The sequence below is a fragment of the Spermophilus citellus genome, assembly GCF_964194105.1.
Source record: "Spermophilus citellus genome assembly, chromosome: 16".
Lineage (NCBI taxonomy): Eukaryota > Metazoa > Chordata > Mammalia > Rodentia > Sciuridae > Spermophilus > Spermophilus citellus.
Window position 1 is genome coordinate 68,873,122 of NC_138196.1, and position 22,408 is coordinate 68,895,529.

At 41.5% G+C, this 22,408-nt stretch overlaps 1 protein-coding gene and 1 long non-coding RNA gene across 2 annotated transcripts in view; both read left to right on the plus strand.

Moving 5' to 3' along the window:
* The window catches only part of LOC308634812, a 39,253-nt gene that overhangs the window by 3,526 nt on the left and 13,319 nt on the right, over nucleotides 1-22,408 (plus strand). The window lies entirely within an intron of this gene.
* TMEM192 (transmembrane protein 192) overlaps nucleotides 3,003-22,408 on the plus strand; it is a 31,174-nt gene continuing 11,768 nt past the window's right edge. Inside the window, exons 1-3 of the mRNA XM_081268921.1 lie at nucleotides 3,003-3,150; nucleotides 9,007-9,153; nucleotides 15,913-16,177. Coding sequence (XP_081125047.1) covers nucleotides 3,124-3,150; nucleotides 9,007-9,153; nucleotides 15,913-16,177 — 439 coding nt within the window. The 5' untranslated portion in view covers nucleotides 3,003-3,123. The remainder of the gene's footprint in view (nucleotides 3,151-9,006; nucleotides 9,154-15,912; nucleotides 16,178-22,408) is intronic.

Below are 22,408 nucleotides of genomic sequence, written 5' to 3' on the forward strand. Positions count from 1 at the left end.
TTTTTGCTCCTCATAAACAAATGCAAGAATCTTCACCAAAAGATCTTCAGTCGTGCAAAAATGAAGTAACTGACACTTTGATAAATATAATTTCCTTACAGGGATATGCTTATTTAAATTGCTTTAACAAATAAATGAATAAACAAATTGCTTTAACAGAGCTGGAAAGATACCTTAGTGGTAGAATTTGCGCTTAGCATGTGCAAGGGCCTGGGTTTGATCTCTAGCACCACTGATTAAATAAGAAAATAAATTGTTTTAACAATCACTAAAGCATTATATGGCTGAGATTTTAGTAATGACATTACCTGTTGATGGCTAAATCTTAATTCCCTATATATACCACCTGTGCCTGAAGTGCCATACATTTGGGAAGGGGTGTTTGCCCATGACCTGTTGTGGTGTTTGTGTTTGTTTGTTTAATGCTTAAGCACAAGCTTTATCAGGGAGCTACATCTACAGCCCCTAACCTGTTGCTTTTGCTTGTATTCCCTGAGAATGAGTCCCAATGACTTTTAGTAACATTGTTTCCCTTCTAACTTTTGACCTTGACATAATAAATATGGAATTGCACCTATTCTTTTTTTATACCACTTATTCTTTCATGGCAGTCCCAAACAAATGATAAGATGGATCATGTTCCCCCTCTCCGTTTTATAGGAGCACCCTTGATTTCCAGACAGCATCCTTTTCTCCCACTCATCCTCTTTCTTGGAGGTCCAAGTTTCCTGCTGAAGACCACCTCACTCCTCCCCACCAACTCCCCATCATAAAATATTGCAAACTTCAGGATTCTATTTTCAAAATCCACTGTCCCTTCTGATTTATACTGGGTAATCACAGGTTATTCCTATTCAAAAGTGTAAGCACGCCCTTTAATTTACCAAATAGACCATTATCTTTCCCTGCCCCCAAACTTTATTTATTTTTATGGTACTAGACATTAAACTCAGGGGCACTCTACCTCTGAGCTACAACCCCCTCCCAGCTCTTTTTAAAAAATGTTTTTGAGACACGGTCTTGCTAAATTGCCCAGGCTAGCTTAGAACTTGAGATTCTCCTGCCTCTCCTAGGATTACATCTGCGCCCAGCCAAACTTTCTTTATTTTGAAAAATGTCTACCTCCAAAACAATTCACTGAGCTATTTGAATAATATATGATTGATTATATTATTAAAACAATGACTATGAATGAAGAACATTACATGCAGTATATTCTTTAATCAAAAATCTCTCTGGCTGGGTACAGTGGTGGATACCTGTAATCCCAGTGGCTCAGGAGGCTGAGGCAGGAGGATTGCAAATTCAAAGCCAATCTCAGTAATTTAGCAACTTAGTGAGACCCTGCCTCTAAATAAAATATAAAAAAGGGCTGGAGATGTTGTTCAGTGGTTAAATGCCCCTGGGTTCAACCCTTTGTAAAACGCACGCGCGCGCGCACACACACACACACACACACACACATCTCTCTGAAATGGGAGATTTCCATTTTTACAGATGAGGAAACTGAGTCTGAGAGAATGTAAATAAAGTGCCTAATATCACATGTTTAGTAAGATACAGAATTCAAACTTTCATGACTAATTTTAGGATATTGTTAATCTCTGTACTGTATCTATTAAAATGCATGTCATGACATAACAACTAAATGCCACGTGTGAACCTTGATTAGACCGTGATTGGTGAAAAATAAACAAAAGGTGGCAAGGCCCAAGGGGTGTCCCATGCCTGTAGTCACACATCTGTAGTCCCAATTACTCAGGAGACTGAGGCAGAAGGATTCCTTGAGTCCAGGAGCTCAAGACCAGCCTGAGCAACATAGGGAGACCACAAGTCTGGGGGGAAAAAAAATTGTATAAGCACACACTCACAGATCAATTGTGGCATAAAATTGACAACTAATGAATCAACATGAGATACACAGATTTTGTTGTAAAGTCTTTCAACATTTCTGTAGGCATGACAATTTCAAAATGGAATGTTGAGGGGGAATGTATGTCTAGAAAGGGCGCTTGAGAAATAATTCATAGACTCTCAGGATTATGAGATTTTTACATCACATAGTCTTACACAATCTTTCTCTTTGCTGACACTTGAGTGTTTCACCAACACCATTAGCAAAGATCATAATATACTAGTGTACAAATAAATATTTAAAAGTATAAAGATGTACATGCTCTGGGATCAAGTTTTTCTCTGTGAGCTGGTATTACCATAAAATCTCACCTATTTTTGCAATTATGTATTTTCAGAAAATTTCATTAAAGTTTCTAAAGTTCCATTTAAAAAGTGCTAAAAATTCCATATTGTGCCGGCAGCTGCGGTAGAACACACCTGTAATCCCGGCTACGCAGAAGTCTGAGGCTGGAGGATCTCAAGCTCATGGCAATTTAGAGACCCTGTCTCAAAAATAAAAATAAATAAAATAAACCTCATTGGCTACGATACTGCCACTGTACAAAGCTAATAAATAAATAAGTAAATAAATAAAATAATAGTGACTTTTAAAAAAGGTTGAGGACATAGCTCAGAGGTAGAGTGCCTCTGGGTTTAGTCCCCAGTGCCTCCCGTCCCTCATCCTGTTTCCTTTCTCATTGGAAAGATCTGATAATGGAAATTGAAAGCCTTTTTTTTTGGGTTCTTTTTTTCCTGTCCCCTCTACTGGTAGAGCAGGATTTTGCCGCTGGTTCTACCTAAGCACAGAACTGTGCCTGCAAACAAATACTACACAAGACAGGAAAAAGTCTTAAAATGTCTTAAAGAGGAAAGTGGAGGCCTAGAATACTTCAATTTTGGACTAGAAACACATTCTTTAATGACCAAGCCTCTGACCAACAGCGGATCGAGAGGCCATTGCTCGAATCCCTAGAAACTGGCAGGTCCCGCAGGTAGCAGCGGCCCACTGGCCCGGACTCCAGGGCGCGGCACGCCCCTCCCTCCGCCTCGGCCAATCGGCAGTGAGGAGGCGGGGCCAGGGACCGCGCGGGCGGGGCGAACACGGAGTGGGTGTGTCCGGGGCGGGGGCCGCAGGTCCCAGAAGGTGGCGACTTTCCTGGGCCTGTGGCGCCTTGGCGCAGGTGGAGAGGTCAGGCTGGAGGGGGCTTCGGCCTCCGGCGGCGGGAAATGGCGGCGGGGGTGAGAATAGAAGACGTGAGTGCACGGAGGTGTTGGGCGACTGTCCCCGGAATCTCTTCTTCCTGTGCTGGGGTGCACAGGGCGGAGACTGTCGGGGCTGGGGAAGCCTCAGCGCGACCGCGGCCGGAGGGGGCGCCGCCTGCGCACGGCCTGCCCGGGGCGCGGGGTTAAGGGAGAAGGCGCGGGTACGCTGTGGCGTCCGCGACACGCCGGCCCCGGGCCTGTTTTCCCCGCGTAGCAGTCGGGGTGGGGTCCTGCAGGATGGGCGTGCGGGTGGGGGGTCCCAGGCCGACGCCAGCCCACATGTGGCGCCAGTCGTTGGCCCCGGAACTAGGAGCTTCACGTGATGCGCGTCTGGCCTGACAGCCTTCCTCCCGGAGATGGCCCCGCGGCGCTCGACTTGAACGTCCAGGGGCACAGGGGGCGAATCTTCCTGTGGGCTCTCCAGGGTGGGCTCCGGAGGTCACTGGCCCTGGAGTAGCAGCAGTGCTGCGGCTGGGCGCCAGCGTCCCGCGGGCAGACCTGTCGCTATCACCTCCCGGAAACCCCCATTGGAGAAAAACAGTGTCATGTGCTGTTTTGAATTTAGGCGTTGTAGAAATAGAAAGATTTTAAAATTTTAGATCCGAACTAGATTATCCAGTACCCCAGTTTACAGTGTGTACGGTACAGAATGTTACCATTATTGCAAAAATCTTGTATCTTTAAGTTTACTAAGACAATTGTATTTATTATTATTATTATTATTATTATTATTATTATTATTATTATTATTTACTAGAGATTGAACCCAGCCAGGGGAGCGTTACCTGTAAGCTCTCTCCCCACCCCTTTTTATTTTTATTTTTTATTTTGGGATAGTGTCTCACTAAGTTGCTTAGGCCCTCGCTAATTTGCTGAGGTTAGCCTCGAATTTGCAATCCTCCTGTTGAGTCCTTGGAATTACAGGTGTGTCCCACCGCACAGTGTACAATTTTAAAGGAAACTTGTATTGCCCAAAATTAAGTTAGTTGCCCATTGGCACTTTTTTTTTCTTTCCCCTCTTTTGGGAGAGGACAGGGTCTCTCTAAATTAGGGCCTGGCTAAATTGCTGAAATTGGCACACACTCCCAAGTTGCTGTTAATAAACTAATAGCAATATTACTGTGATTTTAATCCTGAATGAGTGCATCAGGAAAAGCAGTGTCCCTGCACTATAAGAGCTTGGTGATTAGTTAAATAATTCTGATGAAATAAATAGCAATTCTAATCATAAGCTAGAAATTTTTAATTGAGAAAATGAAAAATTAACTGTAACACCTGGAAGTATATTTGACACTCATATATAAAGTAAATCCGTTGTTTCTGATTTTTTTTAAGAGAGAGAGAGAATTTGTTAATATTTATTTTTCAGTTTTCAGTGGACATAACATCTTTATTTTTATTTTATGTGGTGCTGAGGATCGAACCCAGCGCCCCCGCGCATGCCAGACGAGCGTATTACTGCTTCAGCCACATCCCCAGCCCTGTTTCTGAATTTTTAAGGGTGACATTCTTGAGTTGACAATATATGGGAAAATATCTAAAAGGAAAATGAGACTTAGAAAAAAGCACATGCAGTTTTTATTAGTTGGTGCTTAGCTGCCCCCCCCCCCACCAGTTCTTAGATCTGTGTCTTTAAGTCTTAGAGGTACAATCATAGAAAACTTTCACTGGACAATTGAAGAGCAATGTTTCACCAACAGTGTATAGCTAGATTACTGTAGATCTGAGTAAGTTGCTGCTTTTGGTACATCTAATGTGTGATTTCTAGTGTTCTGAAAATAGCTAAAAATTATGGGCCAGAAACTTGAATGTCTTAAAGAGTCAGACTGTGTGTTAGTTAGGATTCATTGTTTGCAGTAAACTAATGTCTAATTTACAAAGACAAGGATTTATTTGAAAGGATACAGAGTGCATGAACACCAGGGTCTCTGAAAGGACTCAAATAAGAGCAGCTCAAAGGATCTAAGAACTAAGTGAAGTCCTTTCTGGGTCTACTCTGGAATGAATCTACCGCAGCTGTGGTCTGCCTTTCCTTTCCTGTGCACAGAGTGGATTGGCCTAACCATCCTCCTTAGGCCTGAGGAGAGTAAAGGAAATGTATGAAGGATACCCCTACAATGCAGAAATGTCAGTGGATTGACAAAGGAAATAGTCACTGTCACAAAAGAGGAGGGAAGAGATAGTACACGAGTGGAAACAATAAATAATAATAGAAGGCTTGCCTAAGACAGGAAAATATGACCTATAGTGGGTCATTTGAAACTGATTCAGAAACAACACAGAGACAGATAGCAAAGACAACATGTAACTGTTTTCTGTATGTTCAAAAGCTGATGCAGAAATAAAGAAGGTATAAAGTAGACCCAGTTTGAACTTGTAGAGGTGAAAACTGCAATGTTAGATGAAGAAGCTGGGTAAATGTCACAGAGAAGGCAGCATTTGCTGTGACAAGTGTTTGACAGGTGGGGAAGAACAAGTAGAGACAGTATAGAGATTGAAAATATTTCATGGGAGATGGGAACAATCAGTAGTGAGCATCAGGAGGGAGAGATGGCAATAAGCAAATCCTGAAAAGTAGTTTGGGTCAGAGTTGATTCTCTGTCCCAGATCTCTTCTGATGAGCACAGAAGTCTGGTGATACACATAGCTGAGATGGAGACAAGGTTTGGGACATTCATCCATCCGTCAAATGTTTGCAGAGTGGGGCCATGAGATAACTGTTGGATGCTAGCATTCTGCAAGACAAATTAGAGGTGGGAAGTTAATGGGTCCTAATGAGGAAGACAAATAAATACAAAGATCGTTATTGAATAGTGTGATACAGGCAAGCACAGAATGCTTTAGAAGACATAGAGGGCTGGGGTGATCCAGATTTGGGGTACTCAGGAAGGCTCCTTGGTGGAAATTGCCCCATCAGGTCAAGGAAGGATGCTCAGACATTAGCTAAGAGCTTTTATGACTCTATTATTGACGACTTGAAAACTCCAAGCAGAAGGGTCACAAGGAGAAGAGAAATAATCAGAATTGTACTGAAGCGGAAGCTGTGTAGGCGTAGAGTAGGAAGATTTGCAGGGCAGCATTGGATGCCTGAGACTGGAAACTGGGGAGCCCACCCCAGATCTGGGTCGTGCTTCAGATTGGTTATTCATCTTTGTCATCTTAATGCCCAACAGCTCTCCCTTCCACTCTTTGTCCCTTATTCTGTGTCTGGATTCTGTTTTCAGGCTCCTCTCTTGCCCACTAAAATTCATTTCCATCTCATTCTAATGCAGTTACCTGATCTAACCCTGTTGCAACATCTCTTTTTTCATTTGCCTGTTTATTAACTGCTTCCCTGTAGGTTCCACGCAATATATTCCATTACATGTCCTTGTCTTGTCTAGTTTATCATGTCTTTATCCGAAACCCCAGTGAAAATGTAATCTTCTATGTTTTTACCTCAGGCACAGCACCTATAAATTACAATTTTCAGTAAGGGCCTGAGTTTGAGAGGTGGTTATGGCTCATTTGTATGCAAGAGAGACATGGAAGTACTGTACCTGTCAAGACAGTACCTTTAAACATGACTAACTGAAAATTTTACATCCCACAGGAACTCAATCTTTGTCAGCTACTTCAGTGCCAGAGTTTGTCAGGCTCAGACAACAACATCCTTGAATCTAGGAGTTCAAGAACAGCCTGGGCAAAACAGAGAGACCCCATCTCAAAAAAAGAAAAAAAAAAGTTGTTTTGGGGCTGGGGTTGTGGCTCACTACTTGCCTAGCACTGGGTTCAATCTCAGCATCACATAAAAAATAAAGAAATAAAATAAAGTTATGTCCATCTACAACTAAAAATATATTTTTTAAAAAAAGAACAGTTGTTTTTATTGAAAATATAGTTTCTACAAACTGAAGACTCCTTGAAGGTCCATCAGGATGATCTGCCTCCATTGGTACTTGTTAATATTCTTAACAAGACTGAAAGTTTATTTTTTAGGCGTGTGTGTTGCTAAGGATGGGACCCAGGGCCTCACACATACTAAGAAAGCTCTCTACCACTAAGCTACACCCCGCCCTGTTTTAAGCATTCTTATAAGTCTCCATCAGCTTTTCAAGTTTTATGGAATACCAGAGAGACGCTTTAAAAGAATTGCTATCATAGCCAGGTGTGGTAGCACACGCTCATAATCCCAGTGACTCAGGAGACTCAGGCAGGAGGATTGAAAGTTTGAGGTCGCCTCAGCAATTTAGCAAAACCCTGTCTCAAAATAAAAAGGGCTTGGGATGTAGCTCAGTGATAGAGTGACTCGGTTCAATCTTCAGTACTCAAAAAAGAAAAAAAAAGCCACCATGGGGGGTTGAAAGTGGGGAGATGTAAGTCGGAGGAAGGTAGCAAATATATAGGATGAGAAGTCTAGAAATGTGAAGCACAGCATGAAGACTGCAGGTAATAAAATTGTATTTGAGATGAATAAATTTCAGCTGCTTTTGCCACAAGAAAACAAAAGGCTATCTAGTGGGGCTTGTGGTGCACACCTGTAATCCCAGTCACTCCAGATGCTAAGGCAGGAGGATTGCAAATTCAAGGCCAGCCTGGGTAATTTAGCAAAGCCCTGTCTTGAAATAAAAAGTAAAAAAGGGCAGGGCAAGTAGCTCAGTGGTAAAGCTTCCTTGGATTCAATCCCCACCTACTACCAAATAAATAAATAAAGTTAATCAGTTTTGAGAGTGTGAAGAAGTGGTTTATTTAAATCTCATTATGTATTACCTTGTTTGTGAATTGTAGAAAAAACTGAGTTAAGATTTTCTCTGGCTGGGCATGGTGGTGCATGCCTGTAATTCCAGCTGCTTAGGAGGCTAAGGCAGAAGAACTGCAAATTCAAGGCCAGCCTCAGCTACTTAGTGAGGTCTTAAGCAATTTAGCAAAACTGTGTCTTAAAATGAAAAGGGCTGGTGATGAAGTTCAGAGGTAGCACTCCTGGGTTCAATCACCAATACAAAAAAAATCTAAAAGACTTTCTGTGCCCACCAGGTGTGGCACCCTCCTGTCATCCCAATATTTGGGAAACTGAGGCAGGAGGATTACAAGTTTGAGACTAGCCTCAACAACTCAGAAAGACCACATCTCAAAATTAAAAAAAAAAAAATTAATGGGCTAGTGTTATGGTTTGGATGTAAGGTGTCCCCCATGTGAGACATTGCAAGATTTGGAGGAGAAATGATTGGGTAATAGCCTTAACCTAATCAGTTAATTAATCCCTAGTGGGATTAACTGGGTGGTTACTGGAGGAGGTGGGGTGTGGCAGTAAGAAGTAGTTCATTGGGGGCGTGGCTATGGGGTATGTATTTTGTATCTGGAGAGGAGAGTCTCTGCTTCCTGATTGCCCAATGAGCTGCTTCCCTTTGCCACACTTTTCCTTCCGCCATGATGTTCTGCCTCACCTCGAGCCAGGAGGAAGGGAACTGGCCATCTGTGGACTAAGACCTCTGAAACTGTGAGCCCTAAATAAGCTTTTCCTCCTCTACAGTTGTTTGGGTCAGGTTCTTTAGATCATAGTAGCAAAAAAGCTCACTAAAACAGCCAGGAATGTAGCTCAGTGGTAAAGCATCCCTGGGTATAATCCCCAGTACTGTTAAAAAAAAAAAAATTAAATTTCCCCTACACATTTTAATACTTCTTGTTTATAGTACTTATCTAGAAGGAAGTATTTTTTTAATTGACTCTAGGAAGGGTATGTGCTTTTGCATCTAACTTGAATCATAGTTTTAGAAGCGTTATAGTTGGGTGGATTTGTCTTGGAAACATACTCCAGAAAGTAGTGACCATAACTTGATTTTTTTTTTTTTTTTTTTTTTTGCACTGCAGGGTTCCTTGGACATTATCCAGAGTATTGAAGAGGACCCACTTCTGGATGCCCAGCTTCTCCCACGTCACTCATTACAAGCTCATTTTAGACCCAGATTCCACCCTCTTCCTACAGTCATCATAGCAAATCTTCTTCTGTTTATCCATGTAAGTTGCCAGAGGGGATCTCTCCAGTCGTGATGTCCTTAAAAATATTGAAGCTCTTTAGAGGGCAGTTGGACTTAAATTTGTCAGTATTTAGAATCTACCTGCTTTCTTGATCATGCCTGTACTTGAGATAATGTATAATAAATACATTTGCATAAGCATAAGGATATTGTTAGGAGCAATGTTGACTATCACATTAAGACTGCAAACTATGCAGCGTGGTGGCACATGTCTGTAATCCCAGTGGCTCAAGAAACTGAGCAGAGGGCTGGGGATGTGGCTCAAGCGGTAGCGCGCTCGCCTGGCATGCGTGCAGCCCGGGTTCGATCCTCAGCACCACATACCAACAAAGATGTTGTGTCCGCCGAGAACTAAAAAATTAATATTAAAATTCTCTCTCTCTCTCTCTCTCTCTCTCTCTCTCTCTCTCTCTCTCTCAAAAAAAAAAAAAAAAAAAAAAAAAGAAAGAAAGAAAGAAAGAAACTGAGCAGAAAGATTACAAGGTCAAGGTCAGCCTCAGCAACTTAGTGAGGCCCTGTCTCAAAATAAGAAGTAAAAAGGGCTGGGGATATGGCTCAATCCCTGTTACCAAAAAAAAAAAAAAAAAAAGACTGCAAACTATCTGCTATCCAGGGGACATTTTATGTGTCCCATGAATGTAGACTATTATGCAACTGTTATAAAAGAAATGTACATATATTAACATAGAATAACCTTCATTATTACACTATTGACTAAAAAACAATCAGGTTTTCAACATTTTGTATAGAATGTTCCTGTTAGTAGTTTCTTTTTTTTTATTGAAAAAGAGTAAATATATTTATTGTGCACTACATAGTATTTTTTCAATGCCTTTATACATGTACTTTGTGGGTTTTTTGTTTTTTGCATTACAATTCTTAATACACATGTATACCACAATTTTTCATATTCCTGTTAGTAGTTTTAAAAGGGAGAAGAGAGGGCTGGTGTGTATACATATTCCTAAATATCATAATATATTTGAGTAGTCACAGACCTTATTGATGTAGGTTGCCACTGAAGTGGAGATGAGGACGTTGGTGGAAATTACACTAATATATTTTATTGTTTACTTTTTGTATTACTATTTGATTTTTTTTTTTTACCATGTACATGTATTACTTTTTCAGTTACAAAACAAAAAATATATATGCAAATAAGTATACACAGGAATTTATCAGTTTACTTACACTTAGGAAATAATCTGAAGCAGAAAAATCAAGTTACAGCAAAATATTGTGAACAAAACAGCTCCATGTTTGTATGAAGATAAAATTACAAATGTGTAAGTAGGCCTTGCTGGTGATGGCTCTGCTTAGTCCATAAAGCCATTTCCTTGGCCAAGTATGGTGGCATACACCTGTAATCCCAGTGACTTGGGAGGCTGAGGGAGGAGGATCACAAGTAAGTTTGGGGCCAGCCTTCACAATTTAGTGAGATCCTGTCTCAAAAAAAAAATTCTTTTTTTTTTAAGCCAGAAAGAGGGAATGTAACTCGGGAGTAAAGTGCCCCTGGGTTCTATCCCCAGTACCTATTCCCCTGCAAGTAAAGAAAAAAAAAAAAAAGAAGTACTGTGGGTTGATATTTGCTGCAATGTAAACAGTCAAAAAAAAAAAAAAAAAAAAAGGCCGAGTTTCCCTGCTCTTTGGGTTTTGAGGATAATAGTGGGGATTGACTAGGCCCAGCTGATGCTCCAGACCCCATCCAAAGTGCCAGCTGTCTGCAGAAGCTGCCTGCCCTAGCAAGTTTCCCCTGCAACTGGAATCCCCTCCTGTGAGGCACAGGGGCAGAGACTTGTACTTGGAACTGAACCCCTGAGAGGGGCAGCATCTGTCTGTCTTGCAGGGCTCTCTGGCTGTGGTGTGACTCTGCCATGACTTCCTGAACACCAGATCTCAGCTGAGATGCCTCCTGCCTGATACTGCCACACGCAGGGGTGGCTTCTTTTTCTTTTAACTTTCACTTATTGGATAGCACACTTTATTTACATAAAGAACATATACCGGGGCTGGGATTGTGGCTCAGGGGTAGAGCGCTCGCCTAGCGGGGGCGGGGGGCGGGTTCGATCCTCAGCACCACATAAAAATAAAGACATTGTGTTGTGTCCATCTACACCTAAAAAATAAATATTAAAAAAAAGAATATATACCCACACATTACTTTTTAAAGACCTTTTCAAATTAAATTACATTTCTTTGATATGGTGGGATTGGTTGCCTTAATTTTGGGATTAAGAAAATCTTAAGTGTTTTAAAAAAAAATTGCCAGGTGTAGTGGCTTGTGCATGTAGTTCTGGCTACTTGGGAGGCTAAGGTGAGAGAATTACGTGAGCCCAGGAGTTCCAGAGCAGCCTGGCAGTGTAGCAAGACTGTCTCCAAAAAGGGAGGGAGGCAGTGCAAGGAAAAGAACAAGTAATAATAAAAAGGGCTAGGATGTATCTCAGTGGCAGAGTACTCGCCCAGCATGTGTATGACCCTGGTTTCAGTCTCTGGTACCACCAAAACAGAAGAAAGAAATAAAAAGAAAAATTAATGTCTTTCATGGTTTCTTGGATTCAGTGTACACTGTATTACTTTATAGGGGATATATTTTCAACATTTTGATTTGTGGTGTTAAGAACCTTGAATTGTAATACTTACTCTCGATATTATTACTCTTGACAAATCACTTTGACAAATATTGTGCTTTGTTTTTTTGTTTTGTTTTGTTTTTGTTTTTGTAACTTTTTTGTGGTACTGGGGATTGAAGCGGGGGTACTCTACCACTGATCACTGATCTACTTAATATCCCCAGAACTTTTTTTTTTTAAAGACAGGTTTTCATCGAGTTGTCCAGGTTAGGTTCCATTTTGCTATCCTCTTACTTCAGCTTCCCAAGTAGGTAGGATTACAGGTATGTGTCTATATTATTCATTTTTTAAAATACTTTTTTAGTTGTCAATGGATCTTTATGTTACTTATTTATATGTGGTGCTGAGAATCGAACCCAGTGTCTCACACATGTAGGCAAGCATTCTGTCACTGACTGCAACCCCAGCCCTGTATTATGCATTTTAGTAAAATTATTTTGTGCTCATATTGCCAGCTTTTAGATGCTTAGCAGTGAATGGTAGTGATAGCTTCTTTTTTCTCTTTACAGTACTGGGGATTGAACCTAGGGGCACTCTACTACTGAGCTATATCCCCAATCATTTTTTGAGACAGGAGATGGGCATTATTTTGAGTTTAAGATCTCCTTAAGTTGCTCAGGGCCTCACTAAATTGCTGAGGCTGGCCTCAAACTTTCAGTCCTCCTTCCTTAGCCTCCTGAGTTGCTGGGATTACAGGTGTGTGGCAACTTAGCAAGATCCTGTCTCAAACAAAAAATAAAAAGGGCTGGGGATGTAGCTCAGTGGTAAAGCACCCCTTCGTTTCAGTCCCCATTATCAAAGGATGGGTGGGGAGGGGCAGATCATTTGAGACAGATTCTGGCTATGTTGCAGAGGCTGGCCTTCAGTGTGTGATCTTCCTGCATCAGCCACCCAAGTAGCGGGGATTACAGGTATGTGCCACTGCCATGGCATCCAAATTAATGATATTTTGAAGTTTGTTTTTGTTTTGTTTTAGTCCTGGGGATTGAACCTAGGGGTGCTTTTACTTCTGACCTACATTCCCACCCCTTTTTATTTTTTGAGATAAGTTCTCGATACATTGCTTTAGGACCTCATTGCTGAGGCTGGCCTCAAACTTTTTTTTAATCAGTACTGGGGATTGAACTCGGGGACACTCGACCACTAAGCCACATCCCCAGCCCTATTTTGTACTTTATTTAGAGACAGGATCTCACCAAGTTGCCTAGAGCGTCGTCATTGCTGAGAATGGCTTTGAACTTTCGAGCCTCCCGAGCCCCTGAGATTACAGGCGTGTGCCAACACGCCCAACTGGCCTCAAACTTTTGATCCCCTGCCTCAGGCTCTCTGGGTTTACAGGCATACACTACTATGCCCACTGTTATATTTGATGTTTTTAAAAATCACAGAATCGTATATCCTTGTGTAACAAGTAAGCATTGCTTATAAGTATAAAAGTAAAATCATGATCTTCCCTTTCTCTTTTGTCAGTCTTCTCCCTGATGTGGGTTCAGTTTCTTGATATCCTTCACTGCCTTTTGTTAAATTCATGCAAATATTGATGGATGCAGTGGTACACCTGTAATTTCAGGAACTCTGGAGGCCGAGGCAGGAGGATTTCAGATTCTAGGACAGCATTGGCAACTTAGACCCTGTCTCAAAATTTAAAATAGGGTTTGGGAGTGTAGCTCAGTGGTAGAGTACCTCTGAGTTCACTCCCCAGTACTACAAAAATCAAGAAAATAGCCAGGTGTGGTGGTGCACAACTTTAATCCCAGCAGCTCCAGAGGCTGAGGCCGTTGGATTGAGAGTTCAAAGCCGGCCTCAGCAATTTAGCAAGGCCCTAAGCAACTCAGTAGGTCCCTCTCTCTAAATAAAATACAAAAAAAGGAGGGAGGATGCTGAGGATATAGCTCAGTGGTTAAGTACCCCTGGGTTTAATCCCCAGTACATAAGTAAGTAAATAAATAAATAAATACAATGCAAATATATACAAAGATATTAGCACCTATACAAAGGGATTTACCCCACTTTTAAAAAATTGGATCAACGGGTGCAGTGGCACACGCCTGTAATCCTAGCAGCTCGGGAGGCTGAGATAGGAGGATCGAGAGTTCAAAGCCAGCCTCAGCAACAGTGAGGCACTAAACAACTCAGTGATACCCTGTCTCTAAATAAAATACAAAATAGGGCAGGGGAGGTGATTCAGTGGTCGAGTACCCCTGAGTTTTAGGGCCTCATGTGTGCTAGACAAGTGTTCTAACAAAAAAATTGTATCCCAGGGGCTGGGGATGTGGCTCAAGCGGTAGCGCGCTCGCCTGGCATGCGTGTGGCCCGGGTTCAATCCTCAGCACCACATACAAAGAAGGATGTTGTGTCCGCCGAGAACTAAAAAATAATAAATATTAAAAAAAAATTCTCTCTCTCTCTTCTCTCTCTCTAAAAAAAAAAAAAAAAAAAAAAAAATTATATCCCCAGCCCCTGTGTGTTTCTAACAGTGTTTCTCAGATTCACACATCAGACTCTGCTGACAGGCTTGTGAAAAGACAGGTTGCTGGGTTGCATCCCCAGAGATTCTGGCTTAAAGAGGATTAGGGCAGGCTCCAGTGTGTGCATTTCTAACAAGCTTGCTTAATCTTAACATATCAGAGAGAGAGGCAAACCAATACACAGAGTTGTTTTTGTGTGTTTGTTTTATTGTACTGGGGATTGAACTCAGGGGTGCTTTACCACTGAGTTCCATTCCCAGTCTTTTTTATTTATGAGACAGGATCTAAGTTGCTTAGTGCCTCACTAAGTTGCTGAGGCTGGCCTCAAATTTACAATCCTCCTGCATCAACCTCCTGAGTCTTTGAGATTGGTGAAATGCATCACTGTGTCCAGTGCTTAGTTAATTCTTTTCCAGGTGCATAATATTCTATAACATGGGTGAGTATGTCTTAATTTATTCAAGCATTTCGTAGTAGATGCACAAATATATGGGCAATTTCAGGTTTTTGCAAATATAGGAAGTACTATAATAAATATTTGTATCCCAGTATTCTGGGTATTTGTACTTTAACTTTGGAGCAATAGAGACCTTAAAGTAGGTTTTCTGGGTCAAGACATTTCCAAATTATTCTCTGAAAGCAATTTGCAGTTTATTTAGCAATTTTTTTTTCATGGATATAATACCTTTGTTTTGTTTATTTTCATGTGATGATTAGGATTGAACCCAGTGCCTTACAATGTGCTAGGCAATTGCTCTACCAATGAGCCACAACCGTAGCCCTAGTTAGCAGTTTTCAAGTAAGTCTTGTGTGGGGCTGGGGATGTGGCTCAAGTGGTGGCGCGTTCGCCTGGCATGCGTGCGGCCCGGGTTTGATCCTCAGCACCACATACCAACAAAGATGTTGTGTCCGCCGAGAACTGAAAAATAAATATTAAAAAAAAGTTCTCTCTCTCTCTCTCTACTCTCTACTCTCTCTTTAAAAAAAAAAAAAAAAAAAAAAAGTAAGTCTTGTGTGTCTATATTCTAGCACCAGTTAAGCTTTATTTATTTTATTTTTTTTAGTACTGGATATTGAACCCAGAAGCACTTTACCACTGAGCCACATTCCCAGACCTTTTTATTTTTTGAGATAGGGTCTCACTAAGTTGCTGAGGGTGGCTTTTAATACTCCTGCCTCAGCCTCCCAAATCACTGAGATTACATGTGTGCACCACCACACTCAGCTAAACTTTTTTAAACCATGATTATTATTAGTTAAAAAATTTTTTATAACTTTTTATTTTATTTATTTATTTTTGTGTGGTGCTGAGGATCAAACCCAGGGCCTTGGGAATCGAGCGCTCTACCGCTGAGCCAAAACCTCAGCCCCTTAATCTCTTTTTTTTTTTAATTTTATTAGTTGCTCAAAACACTTAACCTCTTTTTAATAAAAGAGGTAGCAAGAAACTGTTGAGCATTACATTAGCATTTGTTTTAGATGGGATTTGGGGTGATTTTTAATGATAAAAAAAAAGTTTTCAGACTTTTTTATAAAAATAGGATAGTAGGAATTATGGGCGCAGAGTATTTCCTGGGGTGGCAATCATTGTTTCCTGATTCCATATATTGAGTATTCATCAGCTGCTTTCCTGTCCGCCAGGTTGTGTTTGTTATTTTAGCGTTCTTGACAGGTGTGCTTTGTTCTTACCCTGACCCAAACGAGGACACGTGCCCTGGAAACTACACCGACCCACTGAAAGTCCAGACAGTCATGATCCTAGGAAAAGTCATCTTGTGGATTCTGCACTTACTTCTGGAACGCTACATTCAGTATCACCACAGCAAAGCGAGAAACCGAGGCTATAACCAGATCTACCGCGCCACAAGGCATCTGAAGAGCCTCGCCCTGGTGACACACTCCACCGGTAAGCCCGGCTTTCTTGGCGTCTCTGGGCCTTGAGTAGCCAAATGACAGCAGAAAGGACACGTGAAGTTGGATTGTATGACCCACTGCATTCTCTCAGTGTTGTAAGAGAGCTGTGTGTCATGGCCACTGTCTGGTTTTCTTATACACTTGGTTTTCACTTGAAATTTGCATTTGTTGTGGACATGGCATCTGTGTGTCCCTGTGTACAATGTAGATTTTCTCCCCTTTTTGGTATCAGCAGGTTTATTCAGTTTAAGAAGATACAGTATTCAGTAGCCAGGTGCAGTGTGCACACCTGTAATCCCAGCAATTTGGGAGGCTCAGGCAGGGGGATCACAAATTAAAGGCCAGCCTCAGCAACTCACCTGTCAAAAAATAAAAAAGGACTGGGGATGTGGCTCAGTGGTTAAGTGCCCCAGGGTTCAATCCCTGGTCCAAAAAAAAAAAAAAAAAAAAAAAAAAATCTAGTATCAAAAATAAGACTTGTAAAACACACAGGTCCTAATTTATGAAGGTATGATCAGAAGCTTCATTTAGGACTGGGAATACATGAATGCTTGATTTTCTTTATTGTTGCATACATTTTAAAGGCTGTGGAAGTAAACTGAATTTTTTTTTTTTTAAGAGAGAAAGAGAGAGAGAAGTTTTTTAATATTTATTTTTTAGTATTCGGCAGACATAACATCTTTGTTTGTATGTGGTGCTGAGGATCGAACCCGGGCCGCACACATGCCAGGCGAGCGCGCTACCACTTGAGCCACATCTCCAGCCCCAAACTGAATTTCTTTAGGCACTTTTGATTTACCTTTTTAGGAGAACCTCATTTGGAGTCCAGAGTAAACGTTTGAATATTCTGAATCCAGATTAGGAATTCATTTTTCTAGCAGGGCTTGGTGGCTGAGCCTATAAACCCAGCTACCTGAGAGGCTGAGGCAGGAGGATCTTGTATTCGAGGCCACTCTGGGCAATTTAGCAAGACTCTGTCTAAACATAAAAATATAGGTTGGGTGCAGTGCCACATGCCCGTAATCCCAGTGATTTGGGAAGCTGAAGCAGGAAGATTGTAAACTCCTGGTTAGCGTAGGCAATTTAAGACAGGGTCTCATTATAAAAAATAAAAAGGACTGTAGATAAACTTAGTGACAAAGCGCCCCCGTGGGTTCAATCCCCAGTACAAAAAACAAATGGAGCCTAGCTTGCTGGTACACGCCTATATGGCTCAGGAGGCTGAAGTGGAAGGATCGAGAGTTGAAAGCCAGCCTCAGCAAAAGTGAGGCGCTAAGCAACTCAGTGAGACTCTGTCTCTAAATAAAATACAAAAGAGGGCAGGGGATGTGGCTCAGTGGCGAGGGCCCCTGAGTTCAATTGCCTGGTACCAAAAAAAAAAAAAGGGATTTGGAATGTAGCTGAATGCTTGTCTAGCATGTGCAAGGCCCCAAGTTCAGTCCCCAGTATCACAAAGAAGAAAAAAAGAACTTCATTTTTCCCCAGAAAAACAACTTCACCAAATCTTTTATTTTTCTTCTGTGCTTTGTGAGTGCACTATTTATTTTTTTTTTATTGGATGTTCACAACATTACAAAGCTCTTGACAAATCATATTTCATACATTAGAATCAAGTGGGTTATGAACTCCCATTTTTACCCCAAATGCAGATTGCAGAATCATATCGGTTACACATCACATTTTTACATACTGCCATATTAGTGGCTGTCGTATTCTGCTACCTTTCCTATCCTCTACTATCCCCCCTCCCCTCCCCTCCCATCTTCTCTCTCTACCCCCTCTACTGTAATTCATTTCTCTCCTTGTTTATTTTCCCATTCCCCTCACAACCTCTTATATGTAATTTTGTATAGCAATGAGGGTCTCCCTTCATTTCCACGCAATTTCCCTTTTCTCTCTCTTTCCCTCCCATCTCATGTCTCTGTTTAATGTTAATCTTTTCTTCCTGCTCTTCCTCCCTGCTCTGTTCGTGAGTGCACTATTTAAAGGGCAAGCTGTAAGCTCATCTACCCAGTGAAGTTCTCAGTGGAAGCGAAGTGCCACACTGTCAAGGAGAAAGAAATATTTATGGAGATGGTGATCTTGTTTGATCTTCACTGGGGGAGCTTCTTTTTTTTTTTTTTTAACTATGATGCAATATTTATTTTTTATCTTTTTTTATTTGTTTTAATTAGTTACACATGACAGTACAATGACCTTGACATACATACATTTGAATCAGATGGGATATAATTTCTCATTTTTCTGAATATACAGGTTGCAGAATCTCATTGGTCATGCAGCCACATATATACACACAGTAATAATAATGTCTGTTTCATTCTACTATCCTTATCTCCCCAGCTCCTCCCCTCCCCTCCCATCACTTCTCTCTACCTAATCTAGGGTAAAGGTAACTCTATTTTTTTTTCCTCACATCTTCATACATGTATTTTGTATAGCAATGAAGGTCTCCTTCCACCATGCATACAATTCCCTTTCCCTCCCACCCCTCTTCCCTATGTAGAGGTAATCTTCTTCCCATGCTCTTCCTCTCTTCCCTATTTTGAGTCACCCCTTTATATCAGAGAAGACATTAGGCATTTTTTTTGGTGGGGGGGATTGGCTAACTTCACTTAGCATAATCTGCTCTAATTCCATCCATTTCCCTACAAATGCCATGATCTTTTTTAGTGCTGAGTAATATTCCATTGTGTATAAATGCCACATTTTTTTTTTATCCATTCATCCATTGAAGGGCATCTAGGTTGGTTCCACATTCCAACTGTTGTGAATTGTGCTGCTATAAACACTGATGTGGCAGTGTCCCTGTAGTATGCTCTTTTAAGGTCTTTTGAGTATAGTCTGAGAAGAGGAATGGATCAAATGGTGGTTCCATTCCCAGCTTTCCAAGGAATCTCGACATTACTGCTTTCCAAATTGGCTGCACCAATTTGCAGTCCCACCAGCAGTGTCTGAGTGTGCCTTTTTCCTCACATTCTCACCAGCACTTGTTGTTTGTCTTCATCATGGCCGCCATTCTGACTGAAGTGAGATGGTATCTTAGAGTAGTTTTAATTTGCATTTCTCTGATTGCTAGAGATGATGGGGGGTCCCCCCCCCATATTTGTTGATTGATTGTATATCCTCTTCTGAGAAATGTCTGTTCAGATCCTTGGCCCATTTGTTGATTGGGTTATTATTATTTGGGGGGCGGGGGGGGGGGGTAATTAGCTTTCTGAGTTCTTTGCATACCCTAGAGATTAGAGCTCTATCTAATGTGTGAGGGGTAAAAATTTGTTCCAGGATGTAGGCTCCGTATTCACCTCACATATTATTTCTTTTGCTGAGAAAAAAACTTTTTAGTTTGAATTCATCCCATTTGTTGATTCTTGGTTTTAATTCTTGTGCTATGGGTGTCTTATTAAGAAAATTGGGACCTAGTCCCACGTGATGGAGATTAGGGCCTAGTTTTTCTTCTATTAGAAACAGAGTCTCTGGTTTAATTCCTAGATCCTTGATCCATTTTGAGTTGACTTTTGTGCATGATGAGAGAAAGGGATTCAGATTCATTTTGTTGCATATGGATTTCCAGTTTTCCCAGCACCGTTTGTGGAAGATGCTGTCTTTTCTCCAGTGCATGCTTTTAGCCCCTTTGTCTAATATAAGGTAGTTGTAGTTTTGTGGGTTAGTCTCTGTGTCCTCTGTCCTGTACCATTGGTCCACCAGACTGTTTTGGTGCCATACTTTTATACCTTTATTTAAGTTTTATGTGGTGCTGAGGTTTGAACCCAGTGCATCACGTGTGCTAGGTGAGCACTCTACCACTGACCCACAACCCAAGCTCCTGGGGGAGGTTCTTTTTGCTTCCTATCTTTTGAAGATGAACTTGGTTTCCACGTTCAGCTGTTGGTGTGTAACACTCTTTTTTGGCCAGAAGATGTCACTATAACATAAAGATAAAAGCAAAAACCTGGATCTTGACTGACAGATCTCATGTCTGTCACCAAATATACTATTTCTCAAATGATGGTCTTTGAAATAGTGTGTGTGTGTGTTTGTGTGTGTGTGTGGTGCTGGGGATTGAACACAGGGGCTCATGCATGCTGGACAAGAACTCTTTTCTTTTTTTTAATTTGAGACAGGGTCTCGCTAAGTTGCTGAGCTGGCCTTAAACCTGTAATCCCCCTGCCTCAGCCTCTTGTGACACTAGGTATGTGACTCTTAATAATGATCTGTTTTTAACAACTAGACTTTTTTTTTTCTTGGCAGTACTGGGGATTGAAGCCAAGGTCTTACCCAAACAAGGAAATGCTCTGCCATTGAACTATATCCCAAATGCTTTTTATTTTATTTTGAGATGGGGTCCTTGAACTAACTTGAATTATCCTTGAACTTGAGATTCTCCTGCCTTAGCCTTTCTAGAAGCTAGAATTATAGGTGCCAAACTACTTTAATTTTTTTTATTTTTATTGTTTTGGAAAAAGAAGGAAGGTATGCCTGAGGACACAGTGACTGTGTCCTATACACTCTTATCTCTCACTGGCCTCACATTCCTCAGGAGGCCCAAGGCTATCATAGAAATTCCTGCTGGCAAGGTTCTCACTGAGGACTGGGCCTGATGCTTTGGGTTCAGGGAGGCAGATGGCAAGGTCTTTCACTGTAACATTGTCTGGCTAAATTTTCTGTATAGAGTTGCTTTGGAGGAGAGGCTTCATGGAATGTGCCTGGGTCTGTGATATATATTTACATGCATTGCTATGGATCAGACTTGGGGCCTCATGCCTGCTAGGCAAGCCCTCTACCACTGAGCCACACCCTCAGCTCCCAGAATTATTGTTATACTAATGAAAAATTATCACTTGCTGAACATTTAGGCATTGTCAGTTCACTTCCTTCAAAAACCCTGGGTGCTCAATATTATTTCTCTAGTTTTTTAGTGGAAGAGTCCAGGGCTTTGTGATATTTTATTTTATTTCTTCTTGTTGTTATTTTCAGTAGGTGGACAGTTAGGGATTGAACTCGGGCCTTGCACATATTAGGGACATGCTCTACCACTGAGCTGTCTCTCAGCCCACAAGAGCTCATTTCTTCCAAGAACTTTTATTTCATTTTTTGCTGTTCTTGGATTTGAACAGGGCCTTGCACATCCTAGGTACCTCATCTGCCACTGAGCAACATCCTAGGCCTTTTTATTTTATCTTGAGACAAGATCTAAGTTACCCAGTCTGAACTTGAACTTGAGATCCTCCTGTCTCAACCTCCTGAGACGGTGTTTACAGGTGTGCAATACCAGGACCAGCTCTAATAGTTGTTTTTTCTTTTTTAATTTATTTAATGGCAAATGAAATGAAACACACAGGCTATATCTGTGGTTATAAAAGCACTTACAAAGAAAACTGGTTGCATATTGTATACTGTCATGTAGAAAGTTTCTGATGAACTAATGAGCCTTCTCCTCCTCCCCCTCCTCCTCCTCCTCCTCCCCCTCCCCCTCCTCCTCCTCCTCCCCCTCCTCCTCCTCCTCCTCCCCTCCTCTTTTCCTGGTACCAGGGATTGAACCCAGGAGTGCTTTACCACTGAGCCACATTCCCAACCATTCTTTTATTTTTTTATTTTGATTTTGGGTCTCAGTAAGATGCTTACAGCCTCACTGAATTACTGAGGCTGATTTGAACTTGCAATCCTCCTACCTCAGCCTCCTGAGTCACCAGGATTGTAGGTGTGTATACTGCCCAGCTTCTAATGAGCTCTGAGAAAGTGGACTCAGAGGAGTTTAAGCCGGGAAGAATGACCTGAAGAAGTCATCCAGGGCCAGATCATGAGGGTTGCCACAAGTTTAGAGAGAGGCAGCCTTGGAAGGGAAGGCTTTGAGAGTTTTGAGAGTTGGAAAGATCATTCTGGCCATGGCTGGAGAGCGCAGTGAAGGAGGCTGCTATAGTATCCCAGGGCAAGGATCTAGGTCTGAACTAAGATATCATGCTGGGCAGTACTTCCTGACTGAGAGGTCTTGTGTGCTGTCCACAGCACGTACCATTTCAGGGAATGTTTTATTTCAGCATGCCCCTCTCCTTCCAGGCTGCAGATTTCATGCACCATAAACTCCCAGTCACAGCCTGTGACCCACCAGGGTGCTGCATGTGGGGTTGCTCAGTACCTTAAATCCTTTGCAGTACCTTAAATCCTTTGCATGCTGTTTCATTTATGTTCAGAGGGTTTATTTTAGTACTCTGTTGTCTGTTTA